The 13,740-nt window shown below is 53.2% G+C and overlaps 2 protein-coding genes across 4 annotated transcripts in view; both read left to right on the top strand.

The window, feature by feature from the left end:
• The first annotated feature begins 1,081 nt into the window (after positions 1-1,081).
• Actb (actin beta) lies at positions 1,082-4,712 on the top strand. Its single transcript, XM_021652973.2, has 6 exons — positions 1,082-1,237; positions 2,189-2,317; positions 2,402-2,641; positions 3,092-3,530; positions 3,629-3,810; positions 3,934-4,712. Exons 2-6 carry the CDS (start codon positions 2,195-2,197, stop codon positions 4,075-4,077), a joined length of 1,128 nt encoding a protein of 375 aa, XP_021508648.1. The 5' UTR covers positions 1,082-1,237; positions 2,189-2,194; the 3' UTR covers positions 4,078-4,712.
• Positions 4,713-12,775: 8,063 nt separating this feature from the next.
• The window catches only part of Fbxl18 (F-box and leucine rich repeat protein 18), a 50,500-nt gene continuing 49,535 nt past the window's right edge, over positions 12,776-13,740 (top strand). For all 3 annotated transcript variants that reach the window (XM_060368064.1, XM_060368063.1, XM_021652976.2), the window contains exon 1: positions 12,776-12,952. In XM_060368064.1, coding sequence (XP_060224047.1) covers positions 12,776-12,952 — 177 coding nt within the window. The remainder of the gene's footprint in view (positions 12,953-13,740) is intronic.

The raw sequence follows: 13,740 nt of genomic DNA, 5'->3' as shown, positions 1-13,740 counted from the left end.
CAGGCCCTGAGCATCTCACCTGAAGGACTCTTCTTGCCTAAGTCCAGCTCTCTGACACCCTCTCTCAGGAGGCTTGTGTCTCTCTGAGCTCAGCCCTGATTCTTGTGTGTAGGTATTGGCTGAAGAGCTTCCTGATCTCTTCAGGTCTTGCCTGAAGCTTGCTAAGTAGACCCATGTTGGGGGAGCGTCTTCTCTGGAGAACTTGGGGCTCCTGTGACCATCAACCCCTCCCCCCAGCAGTCTGTCACTCCCAGGGTCCCCACAGCCTGCACACTTGGACTAGAGCACAGTTCAGCTGTGGCTGCACATAACAGGATAGATGGTGGGCCCCGGCCCAACCGTGCCTGGCAGTCACCCAGAGCCACTAGCTAACGGGCCCAGGCTTAGTCTTGCCTGGGTGTGATCAGGCAGCCCTCCAAAGTGCAGGACTCCATGACAAGTATTGCTTGTTCTAGATGGCACAGTTCTTTTCTAGGGCTGGGGCAGGGGAGAGCTGCAGAGTCCCTGGACCACCGGGGCTTGCCCTGTCCTTGTGGCCTTCAGTCGCTAGGTGGCCAAGATCCGTGAAGACCCCTCCAAACACAGTCCTGCTTCTAAGTTGTACCCCCAACACCCCCAACATATTGGAACCCCACCAGAAGGCACCCAGATCTGGCTTTCTGGCTATTGCTAGCGAGGGGGAGTGACTCCTTGCCCATTCAATCCAGGCCCCGCGTGTCCCTCAAACAAGAGGCCACGTCAACAGAGCCCGGGCCTCCACGCTGACCCTTGCCCACCTAGGTGCCCAATGTTCACGTGACGTTCAGACCCAGAGGGGTCCTAGGGTGGGTGAGTGACCCCAGAATGCAGGCCTGCTACACTGAATCCGGTAGCGTCCACAAGGGCGGAGGCTATTCGTACATGTCCGGGCCTATGAAGCCAGCACCCATCGCCAAAACTCTCCATCCTCTTCCTCAATCTCGCTTTCTCTCTCTCTCTCTCTCTCTCTCTTTCTCCTTTTTTTTTTTTTGCAAAAGGATAAAAAGGGTAAAAGCTGCGCTGTGCGGCGAGGCCTGTGAGTGAGCGGCGCGGGGCCAATCAGCGCGCGCCGTTCCGAAAGTTGCCTTTTATGGCTCGAGTGGCCGCTGTGGCGTCCTATAAAACCCGGCGGCGCAACGCGCAGCCACTGTCGAGTCCGCGTCCACCCGCGAGAGATCTTGTCGCAGCTCCTCCGCCGCCGCTCCACACCCGCCACTAGGTAAGCAGCGCCACCGGGCCCGGCGGGCCGCAGCCCTCCCACGGGCGGCCGCCTCGGTCGGGGTCGCGAGGGAGCCCGGCAGGGACCCCGGGGAGGGCGGAGGGGGCCCCGCGCCGCGGAGCCGACGCTCGCGGGGCGCACTTGGCGCCCGGGGCGTGGACCCTGTGCGGCCGCATTGTGCGGTGTGGACTGCTCGTGGACCCGCTCCGCCTCGGAGCACGAGGCTTGGGCACCCACTGGGGTCGCGGTGTGGGCGCTGGGAGAGCCGGAGCGACCTGCGGGTGTGGAGCCGTGTCCGGCCCCCTCGAGGGGCACCCGGTGTCGGGGGCCGAACGCTCGCTACGGTCACGCCTTGACGGCCTGTGGGTCTTTGTCCAAACCGGTTTGCCCATTCGGCTTGGCGGGCGCGGCGGGGCCGGCTCGGCCGGGTGGGGGCTGGGACGCCATTGCGCGTGCGCGCTCTGTCTGTCGCGGGGTACTGGGGCGCGTGCGCGCCGGGGAGGGAGCCCTTCCTCTGCCCCACCCCCGCCGGGTTGAGGGTTGCGCGTGCGTAGTGAGGCTTGACGCGCGGCCGCCCGGGGTTGGGCGAGGGCGGGGCCGTTGCGCTGAGGGGCGGGGTCGCGGCGTCTTGGGACGTCCGCTCGCGCTTCCTGCTGGGTGTGGTCGCCGCCCGCGCGCGCTCCAGTGGCCCGCCGGCGCGGCGAAGGCGGGGCGTGCTTGCGCCCGTTTGGGGAGGGGGCGGAGGTCTGGCTTCCTGCCGCGGGGCCGCCCCCGGACCAGCGTTTGCCTTTTATGGTAATAACGCGGCCGGCCTGGGCTTCCTTTGTCCCCCGAGCTGGGGCGCGCGCCCCCTGGCGGCCTCAGGCCGCGGCGTGCCGGAAGTGGGCAGGGCGGCAGCGGCTGCGCCCGGAGGCCCCGCGGTGACCACAGCCTTCTTTTGTGCCCCGATAGTTCGCCATGGATGATGATATCGCTGCGCTCGTTGTCGACAACGGCTCCGGCATGTGCAAAGCCGGCTTCGCGGGCGACGATGCTCCCCGGGCCGTCTTCCCCTCCATCGTGGGCCGCCCTAGGCACCAGGTAGGTGACCCTTCTTTGCGGGTAGTGATCCGGAGTGTTCCTGGGTGGCCGTGCCGGTGCTGAGAACGCAGTTTCCCTCCGCAGGGCGTGATGGTGGGTATGGGTCAGAAGGACTCCTACGTGGGCGATGAGGCCCAGAGCAAGAGAGGCATCCTGACCCTGAAGTACCCCATTGAACACGGCATCGTCACCAACTGGGATGATATGGAGAAGATCTGGCACCACACCTTCTACAACGAGCTGCGTGTGGCCCCCGAGGAGCACCCCGTGCTGCTCACCGAGGCTCCCCTGAACCCCAAGGCCAACCGTGAAAAGATGACCCAGGTCAGCACTGGGGTGGCCACCGCCTCCTCTGCCAGCTTCTGGGCCACGCCCTTCCTCAATTGTCTTTCTTCTGCTGTTCTCCCATAGGACTCTCTTCTCTGAGCTGAGTCTCCCTTGGAACTTTGCAGTTTCTGCTTTTTCCCAGATGAGGTCTTTTTTCTCTCGGTTGCCTTTCTGACTAGGTGTTTAAAACCTCCAGTGCTGTGGGTGTAGGTACTAACAATGGCTCGTGTGACAAAGCTAATGAGGCTGGTGATAAGTGGCCTTGGAGTGTGTATTCAGTAGCTGCACAGTAGGTTAAGTGGAGCCCCTGTCCTGAGACTCCCAGCACACTTACCTTAGCTGTGTTCTTGCACTCTTTGCATGTCCAAATCTGTCCTTACAGTTTCACCTGCCCTTGCTGTTCCTTGTGGCTTTAGGAGCTTGACAATGCCCCATTTTTCTCTGCAGATCATGTTTGAGACCTTCAACACCCCAGCCATGTACGTAGCCATCCAGGCTGTGCTGTCCCTGTATGCCTCTGGTCGTACCACTGGCATTGTGATGGACTCCGGAGACGGGGTCACCCACACTGTGCCCATCTATGAGGGCTACGCTCTCCCTCATGCCATCCTGCGTCTGGACCTGGCTGGCCGGGACCTGACAGACTACCTCATGAAGATCCTGACCGAGCGTGGCTACAGCTTCACCACCACAGCTGAGAGGGAAATCGTGCGTGACATCAAAGAGAAGCTGTGCTATGTTGCCCTGGACTTCGAGCAAGAGATGGCCACTGCTGCATCCTCTTCCTCCCTGGAGAAGAGCTACGAGCTGCCTGATGGCCAGGTCATCACTATTGGCAATGAGCGGTTCCGCTGCCCCGAGGCTCTCTTCCAGCCTTCTTTCCTGGGTGAGTTGCAGTGGCCTAGTTTGTCCCTTCTCCATCTAAAGGTGACCAACGCTTGGGACCGAACTGTAAGTTAAGTCTGACCTCTCTCACTTTCTCAGGTATGGAATCCTGTGGTATCCATGAAACTACATTCAATTCCATCATGAAGTGTGATGTTGACATCCGCAAAGACCTCTATGCCAACACAGTGCTGTCTGGTGGTACCACCATGTACCCAGGCATTGCGGACCGGATGCAGAAAGAAATCACTGCTCTGGCTCCTAGCACCATGAAGATCAAGGTGAGCTAAGCATCCCTAGGCCTGGACCCATGGTGGTGGGTGGGGCCCCGTAGTTGCCAGAGCAAGCACCCTGGCTTCCGGGAAGAATTCTTTCTCATCATCGCTGTGTCTTGCTTTCTTCAGATCATCGCTCCCCCTGAGCGCAAGTACTCCGTCTGGATCGGCGGCTCCATCCTGGCCTCCCTGTCCACCTTCCAGCAGATGTGGATCAGCAAGCAGGAGTACGATGAGTCTGGCCCCTCCATCGTGCACCGCAAATGCTTCTAGGCGGACTGTTAACTGAGCTGCGTTTTACACCCTTTCTTTGACAAAACCTAACTTGCGCAGAAAAAAAAAAAAAAAAAAAAAACAAGACAACATTGGCATGGCTTTGTTTTATTTTTTTAATTTTTTTTTTTTAAGTTTTTTTGTTTTGGCGCTTTTGACTCAGGATTTAAAAACTGGAACGGTGAAGGCGACAGCAGTCGGTTGGAGCAAGCATCCCCCAAAGTTCTACAATGTGGCTGAGGACTTTGATTGTACATTTTTTTTTATAGTCATTCCAAGTATCCACGAGATACTACTACAGGAAGCCCCTCACCCTCCCGTAAGCCACCCCCACTCCCAAGAGGAGGATGGCGAAGTCCATGCCCTGAGTCCACACTGGGGAGGTGACAGCATTGCTTCTGTGTAAATTATGTACTGCAAAATTTTTTTAAATCTTCCGCCTTAATACTTCTTTACTTTTGTTTTTTAATTTTTGAATGGTCAGCCATCGTGGCCCTTTTTTTTTTTTTTTTTTTTTTGGTCCCCCCAACTTGATGTATGAAGGCTTTGGTCTCCTAGGGAGTGGGTTGAGGTGTTGAGGCAGCCAGGGCTCGCCTGTACACTGACTTGAGACCATAATAAAAGTGCACACCTTACCGACTTGGCTTGTGGCTTTACTGGGTGTGGGTAGCGGGTGTGGTGGGGTAGAGGATCTAAGGTGGGCTGGGCCTTGCCTGATAGTGGGGGGGCACACAGACTGGGTTCCCCACATAAACACCATCTTGGAAATTACTGAGTTTGACTGTATCTTGGGTAGGGAGCTGCAAAGGCCCCACACCTTCCTGGATTTGGAGTCCCCCTGGGCTAAATTGGGGCCCTGCTACCTCTGCCTGTGTGGAGAGGAGAATCTAACCAAGCACCCTCTCCTGCCACCTGGAAGTAGAGTTGTCCTCTGACTGAAGGGGAGCCTTGTGTGCTGCCTGGGCCCTAGATTTCTATGAGTCCAGGCCCTGCTAGAGGCTGCTTTTCTGTGCGGTCAGCAATCTTAGCTGCCCCTCCCTTTTCCAGGCCTGACTAACATCAGAAGGGTAAGGCTTCCCAGGATGGCTACTTTGCCTGGGACTGTGAGAGCCTTGGATTAAGGGTCACCCAGGGCTGAAGATGGAGGAAGTGGCTCCTATGAGAACAAGTCCTTTTAGGGTAGGGAGTCTTCAAGAAGACCTGGCACTCAGTTCCAGCTCCTGTACATGGGTTGGGTTGCTACAAGTAGCTTCTACCTGGACCATGTGTTCACACAGAGAAGACTACTGTAGTTGGTCAAGAGTCCTATCCACCTGTTCCATCCGCCCACCTGTTTCTCCACTCAACTGTACGCTACCAGTCCATCCATCCACCCTATCCATCATTCATTCACCAAGCAATCACTTGGTCGACACAGAAACCAGACCATGCCTTCAGGAGGTATCCAGCATATGGTGGCGAGCAGGGGCCACACTAAAGAACACTGGGTAATAGTGTCAGGTGTAGTCTCACTAGCAGTGATGGCAAAATTCAGCGGCCAGCGGTGGACACCTGTCATCCCAGCTCTGAGGCTGAGGCAAGTCTAAGGCCACCTTGGCCTCCATAGTGAGACCCTGTCTTAAAGCAATGAGTCCATAAATCTGGCATTTCAGAGGTGAAGGCAGGAGGACCAGTAGGAGTATAGGTACCGAGATAGGCCAGCCTGGGATACATGAGGCCCTGCCTCAAACAACCCTAAAATAATAAACTACCTCAGGAGAGAACAAAGTCTAGGCTTTTTTTTTTCTTTCCAATCAGGCTGGGCGTGACGATGCCACCTTTAATTCCAGTCTCTGGAAGCAGAGGCAGGTGGATGTGGAGTTCAAGGTCACCCTCGTGTACTTAGTTAGGTCCCAGACAACCAGAGGTGCATAGCAAGACCTTGTGGCAAAAGAGACAAAAGAAAAAGGAGTAGAGGCCCATACACGGACCAGGGAGGAGAGAATGGAGGGGGTGACCAAGGCAGGCAGGCAAGTGTGGGCTGGAGTCTAGGGTGGAGTGGGGACAAAGCTGGGCGACAAAATGCTACCTACCCTCAGGACAGGACAGGACACAGACGGGTTGCCAGGTCGCCATTTGAGAAATGGGCACACCAGCAGATGAGGCTCCTTCAGTCTGTGCCCTAAAGGGTCCCAAGCGCAGCCTCCAGAGAATCCGGCCTAGCCTCTGGCCCTGCCCCCTTCCAGACTCCAGCAGGCAAACCGGCTACTCAAGGCCGCCTCCAACAAAGCCTGTCACTGTGCGTGGTTTGTTTGCTTTTTTCTTTCTCTCTCCAGAGGTTGTACCAGGGCCCCACACATCCAGAGAAGTCTATCTCCTACGCTTTTTTGATCCTCTTGCCTCCAGCTCCTGAATGCTTTCCCAAAACCTCCAGTACTGTAGCAGCTCAGTTGACAAGAGTGCTTACATGCCATGCTGGGTTTGATTCCCAGTAGGAGGATCTGCAGCCCAAGGTCATCCTTGGCTACACAGTAAGTTAGAGGCCAGCCTGGGCTACATGGAGACCCTGTCTCAAAATAAAAAACAAAGTGGGTGAGTGCCCTAATAGGCAAAAGTTACCTCCACCCTTGACTCTGCTTCCCAGAAATGTGAAAATTTTGCTCTTCCACGGGCACACTCTGCTCTGTTCCCTCTTTCCTCTGCAACAGGCCAGTCTCACCTCTGCAAACTCCACCCCAGCTAGCTCTGGCTTTCTCAGGTCACTGGCTCCCTGTGAGGCAGCTTTGACCCTGACGGTCACCTTTGCAGCCTTGGGGTGGGGGATTCCAGATCTTCCTTATGAAGTCTCATGAAGAGGACAGAGGGAGTCTGCTCACAGCCACACTACTGTTTGCAGGGCACCCCTGTGGAAAAACTGAGGCAGCTCTAGAGGGACAGTGGCAGGATTTGAACACATACCAGGCTCGGGAGGGAAGGCTGGCAGAGCATCCATTTTTCTGGCACCAGAACCAGGGCAAAAGCTGTGTGTGTGTGTGTGTGTGTGTGTGTGTGTGTGTGTGTGTGTGGTGTGTTCCATAGAGTCTCCTGTAGCACATGCTGATAGCAAGTCCAGCATACAGGTGAAATGATTTGGGCAGGATGGTACAGGGTTGCCATTTCAGCTTGTGGGAGGTAGGAAGGGGGGTCACAAGTTCAGATTCAACCTTGGATACTTGAGACTCTGTCTCAAAAGAGCAAAAGAAAACAAACATCAAAGAGGCAAAGTGTCAGTCCTGGATGGCCGAGGACTATGTAAACCACACAGCCCCTCACTGGAAGACTCCAGGTGAGCGTTCTGCCACTAAGCCACACCCCCTGCCAGGGAAGCTTGCTCTTGGTGCTCAGCTGAGTTCTATGTGGGACTTGAGTGCATTTCAATTTCGTGGGATGAAGAATTCGCTTATTTGCTCACACAGGCTACATGCAAGTGTGCGACAGCCGGCATCTGGAGGGCTAGGGAAATGGCTTAGTGGGTGAGGCCATTGCCTCACTTCGAAACCGCAAGGAAATGATTTTGGATTCCATGTCTGTCAACACACCTGTAACCCCAGCATTCCCACAGCAGGATGGGAGGCAGAGACAGGAGAACCTCTTCAAGTTCAGGCCAACTGTCAGTGTTCACACAGAAGCAAACAGCAAAGGAGCCTGCCTCCACCCCGGTAGGGAGTAAGGGCATCCCAGGGGGGTCTCTGACCCCCATATGTGTATTCACGTGTGTACACACACACAGCCTTTTTTTTTTTTTTTTTGGTTCTGGGTTTGTTGTTCTGTTTTGTTTTTGAGACAGGATTTCTCTGTGTAGCCTTGGCTGTCCTGGAACTCACTCTGTAGACCGAGCTGGCCTCAGAGTCATAGAGATCTGCCCGCCTCTGCTTCCCGAGTGCGAGTGTGGGGATTAAAGGTGTGTACCACCATGCCTGGCAAAAAAATAAAAATAAATAAATTTTGTTTTCATTTATTTCATGTACTGAAGTGTATATGCGCGCATGCCTGTGCGTTCATGCCTCTCTGTGTGTGTAAGTCAGAGGACAATTGTGGGAGCTGAGTCTCCTTCCACCATGTGGGTCCTGAGATTGAACTACGGTCATCAGACCTGGCAGCAAGTACTTTCAGCTTCTGAACCCAGCACCTGTGCTCCCCTCGGATTAAAAGGGGAAAAAATCGATTAACTGTGCCTGTGGCCCAGGGGCAAAGCCCTCCCCTGGCGTATAAAGCCCCTGAGTCTGTAGCTAGCACTGGGAAAAGGGAAGTCGACATTCTGTAGAGCGGCTTTTCAGCTCCCAGAGAGATGCTGGGAAAGCACTGAGAGTTCTCGGGTGGTGCCTGTCCTCGTCCGCCCACAGCCGCCCCGCTGCCAACACGGGGAAGCTGGGTGCTCTGTTACAAATGATGAGTCTCCATCCACACCTCCTTCCTGCCTGTCTTGCTTCCTTTCTATCTATGCATGTGTATGTAAATACATATACATGTGTATATAAACACATATACATATGTGTGTTTATTCACTTTACATTCCGATTGTAGACCCCTCCCTCCTCTCCTCCTGGTCCCACCCTCCCACCCCAGACTTCCTTTCTTGCCTACAGTGCAGAGGCTGCAGTGTGCACGGGGTCCCTCTTGATGGTGTACCCCTAGGTTTGCAGTAACTGACAGTGCGCGAGGCAATGTAGTGAAAACACTCTGGGCTTTGGGCTGGAAGCGACAGCTCAGCAGTTAAGAGCTGCTGGGTGCAGTGGCCTGTGCCTGTAATCCCAGCACTCAGGGAGGCAGAGACAGGAGGATCTCTGTGAATTTAAGGCCAACTAGTCTACAAAACGAGTCCAGGACAGCCAAGACTACACAGAGAAAAAACAAACAAAAAAAAAAAAAGAAAAGAAAAGGAGCACTTTGCTCTTTGCACAGGACTCAAGTGTGAGCCCCAGCACCCACATAGTTGCTCACAACTGTCTATAACTCCAGTCTCAGGGGATCTGACTCCTCTTCTGACCTTCGTGGGCACTGCATGCATGTGGTACACAGATACACACGCAGGCAAGACATCTATACCCATCTATATCAGTGCTTGTCACACTCACGTGCAGGTGCCTGAAGAGGCCGGAAGGGAGGTACAGGTGGTAACTGTAGTTGCAGGTGCTTGGGAATCAAACTCAGGTCCTCTGGAAGAGCAACACATACTCTTAACAACTGAGCAAGCTCTCTAGCATCCTGAAAGTAATTTAAAAAATTTGGGGGGGTTTCACTTTGTAGCTCTGGCCTTCCTGAAACTCACTATGTAGACCAGGTGAATCTTGAAAGCGGTCCACTGTAACGTGGTTTCAGGTTTGGCATAGAACACACAGAGACACCAAATTCTCACCACGGGGGGAAAAGAAAGATTTATTACCGCAAAAGACAAGGGGTTGGGGGGACATGTGCCTCTGGATCAGACAAAGAGTGATTTGTTTTTAAAGGAAAACAAAGTGGGGGGGGGGCTGCATGAGGGTAAGTCGGTAACTCCCGATCGGACTCACTACCCAGTGTGACCTAATAATGGATTTTGATTGCTGGACCTTGGTGTTTTGATAGTTTGACCTTGGAGTTTCAGTCAGCATAAGCAAGTGGCCAAATAAGGGAACAGACCTTGGTAGCTGTAAGAATGTAACCTACGGCTGGAGAGATGGCTCAGCAGTTGAGAGTACTGACTGTGCTGGGTTCAATTCCCAGTGCCCACATGGCAGCTCACAACTGTCTACAGCTCCAAGATCTGAGACCCTCACACAGGCAAAACACCAATCCACATAAATAAAAAAGAAATAAATTACATTTTAAAATGCAATCTAATGGTCTAGCAGGGAAAGACCTTCCTATGCCATGTTTGCCACGCTTGGGGGTGTTAGAGCTCTTCACCCTGGGCTGGAGAGATGGCTCAGTGGTTAAGAACACAGAATGCTCTTCCAAAGGATCCAGGTTCAGTTCCCAGCAAGCAATGGCTTTTCTTTTCTTTTCGTTTTCCAGACAGGGTTTCTCTGTGTAGCCCTGGTTGTACTGGAACTTGCTTTGCAGACCAGGCTGGCCTGGAACTCACAGAGATCCACCTGCCTCTGCCTCCTTGAGGGCTGGGATCACAGACGATCTCTAACATACCCAGCTTACAAAATCTTAGTCATTGTAGCAGATTTTTTATATTAAGTAGTACATTTTGATTTATGCCTTTTTCAGTTCTTTTACTTTATGTTTAGTTTGTATAAATATTAATTACTTGTGCTAATACAACTGGACCATATTCAGGGTCATGGAAATACCAAATAGGTTGCCAAGGCCAATGTCAGGGCATAGGGGGCTGAGAAATGTCTAAGCAAATACAAACTTCTAGTCAGGACAAGATGGCATCACCTTAGTCACATCAACACAAACCACCGCTTGCATGTGAAGGCCAGAGGACAATTTTATTTTCTCCTTCTACTTTTATGTGGGTTCTGACACTCAAACTCAAGTCCACCAGGCTTTCCTGGCAAAGCACCTTACACCCTGAGCCACCTTGCCAGCCCAAAAGCCTTTCTTGTTTTTTGCTTTCCAGCTCATAAGATCCTCCAGGAGACACTCTCGCTGGGCTCCATCCAGGCTCCTGATATCTTTGTAGTGTTCTAGAGAGACTTGGCTTCTTTTCTCAGAATGTCCTTGAGTTGGAATCCCACAATGGGAACCTTTTGGATTGGCTTCCTTTGTTGAATAATGTGCATGCAAGTTTCAAAGCACACATCTGTGACCCCAGCACTTGGGAGGCAAGAGATCAGGAGTTTGAGGCTAGCCTGAACTACATAGTCAGTTTTAGGCTAATCTAAGCTTTTGTTGTTGTTTTTTCTTCTTCTTTTGTTTTTCTTAGACAGGGTTTCTCTGTCCTGGAACTAGCTCTGTAGACCAGGCTGGCCTCGAACTCACAGAGATCTGCCTGCCTCTGCCTCCCAAGTGCTGGGATCAAAGGCATGCGTCACGACTGCCTGGTTCAGTTTAAGGTTTATGATACCCTTGCTCAAAGAATCTGGAAGGGGCCTGCAGGATTGCTCAGTAAGGAGAAGCATTTGCCATGCAGGCCGAATGACTTGCCTTCACTCTCTGAAAATCGTGGTTGAAGGCGAGAGCCAGCTCCACAGGTCTGTCTGCTAGCTTACGAATGTGTTTCTTGCCCCATTCACCCACACATATCACACACACAAAATAAATCAAACAACTAAGAAGAAATTGATGTGTTTTGATGGCTGTGACGAGCTAGACCTCATGGAAATTGTGAGCCCCTCCCTCAATTTTTTTATTTTTTATTTTTTGTGGAGGGACAAGTGCCTCTCCAAAGATGGAGACAGGAACTGCATTTGTGGCAGTCTTTATCTGGCACAGGGAGAACCAGCTGAAGGGGACTGATCAGGCTCTCTCAGTGGACTCCACCTAAACCCTGTTCCAGGCCCCACCCACCCCTTTCTGTGGCCTCCTGATGCTCATAGGTTTTCTTTTCTCTGTATTACTTGACAATGATGAACTGGAGGGTTTAAGCAGGGGCTTGAAACCCAGCTTTCCCGCTGTGATCATATTATTATTATTATTAATTTTTCATAATTGTTATTTTAATTATGTGTCCCAAAGAGGTAAGAAGGGTGATTTAGTTCCCCTGTAGCCTTGGTTCCCTGAAACACACTATGCAGACCAGGCTGGCCTCACTCACTCTGAAGCCTAGCACAGTCTTGAACCGCTGGTCCTCTTGGCCCCACCTCTTGAGTCCTGAAATTGGCTCCACTTTGTTCGGTTTATACAGTGCTGAGAACAGAATCCAGGGTTATACAGCTGCTAGGCAAGCGCTCAACTGAATTACATCCCCAGCTCCTCCGAAACGATTCTTAATTTTTTTAAAAATATTGCCTTCCTGCCCTTCTCTTTCTCTGTGTGCACTCGGGCAAGGAAGGGCATGTGTGCATGACAAGCTGCAGAAAGAGAGGTCAGAGGACAGCTTCCTGGAGTCGGTTTTCTCCTTCACGCATGTGGGTCCTGGGGATCCAACTCACTTGAGGGCGTCAGACCGGGTCAAGCCCCTTTCCCTGACGAGCCATTTCACTAGCTCTAGTAAACCATTTTAAACTAGAAATGCCGTGGGGACAGTCATTATTCATTTATTCAACAAATATTTATTCAGTGTTATGTATGACACGCAAAGAACAGTACTGGGCAGAGTCTCTGCTTAGTTATGGGGGCACAGGTACTGGCAGAGCGCTTACTTAGCAGTAGTGTTAAACCAAACAAACAACAAACAAACAAAAGCGGGTACGGTGGCCTAGGCATCGATGAGAGGCAGAACCAAGAGAATCTGTGACTTCAAGGCCAGCCTGTTTGACACAGCTAATTCCAGGACAGCCAGGGCTACTCTGCGAGACCTTATCTCAAAACAAACAAACAAACAAAAGGCAAAGTCAAGAGCTATTGAGAGTTACAACGCAAGAAGAGGATCAATGCGCACAGGAAGGTGGCTACGGTACGCAGGATACCTGAGTCAGCACTGACAGGTGACCTGGAGGGCGGCGTGCAGTGCCAAGGGCAATGTAAAGGCCCGGACGACGCTGGAGTTTTAGCGGAAGACTGCCAAGGTCGCTTAGGAACCGGCCATTTGTGACCTTCTGGGCGCCTCTGAGCCCTGATAGTACTTTATGCCACACCCAAGATGGCGGCGGCGCCCGGGCGCAAGCGGAAGTACGTATGGGCCGGCGCCGCGAGTGAGGCAGAGCCACGCCCCTCACCGGGGTCTCTGTGGAGCTGCGGCCGCGCCGGCTTCGAGCATCACTTCCCTGGCAGGCTGGGGGACTGCGAGGCTGCAGCTCCGGCGGCCCCCTCCGGAGAGGTACGACCTGCGCCTCTCTCGCCCCGGTGCCCGGGGTTCCCTCGGGGCTTCCCTCCCGAACCTGGCTTTGCTCCGAGGTTCATCCTTCCCCTCTCCTACCCTTTTCCCAGGCCCTCTTTCCTCTTCTGTCCCCATCGGCTCCCAGGCCCCCCATCCCAATGGCCAAAATGGACCTTTTCACGTGGCCTGCTGAATTTCCTAGCCTTTCTCCCATCTCCTTGTGCCCGGCTCGGCTCTCGCAGCTCTGGGTCGTTGCCCCTTCTGCTCCTGTTTTGTTTGTTTTACTCTGTAGCCCAAACTGGCCTTGAACTCAGTGCGCAGCCCAGGCTGGTCTTGAACTTACAGCAAGTGTCTCGTTTTAGCCTTTGTAATGCGGGGTTACAGGTGTGCATCATCATACGGGCTTTTATGCGTAGCTTGAGCGTGGAAGGCAGGACTTCATGCATGCTAGGCAAGCGCTCTACCAACTCAGCCCCATTCCCCGCTGCTGCTGCTGCTGTTTGCTGCGGCTTCCTTCTCCACCCCCAACCCCCCCCAGTATAGGGGCGTGGTGAGGTTGTGTGTGTCTGGCTGCGTCCCTGTTGCCTTCCTACCTATCTGAGTTATATTTGCTCTTTCCTAGGAATCCCAGCTGCGGGCACATTTTACTTATTACGTTAGTGTGTGGGTGAGTGCCAGCGTGTCCGGGTATACATGTGGACGTCAGAGGACCACCTTCAGGAGTTGGTTCTTGCCTTTTCACCTTATTTTTTACAGTGTGTGTATGTGCAACTGTGTGTTGGTATGTG

Source organism: Meriones unguiculatus, chromosome 15 (assembly GCF_030254825.1).
Source record: "Meriones unguiculatus strain TT.TT164.6M chromosome 15, Bangor_MerUng_6.1, whole genome shotgun sequence".
Taxonomy (NCBI): Eukaryota; Metazoa; Chordata; class Mammalia; order Rodentia; family Muridae; genus Meriones; species Meriones unguiculatus.
The sequence above is the reverse complement of the archived record's forward strand: the minus strand, read 5'-3'. Positions and strand labels throughout refer to the sequence as shown.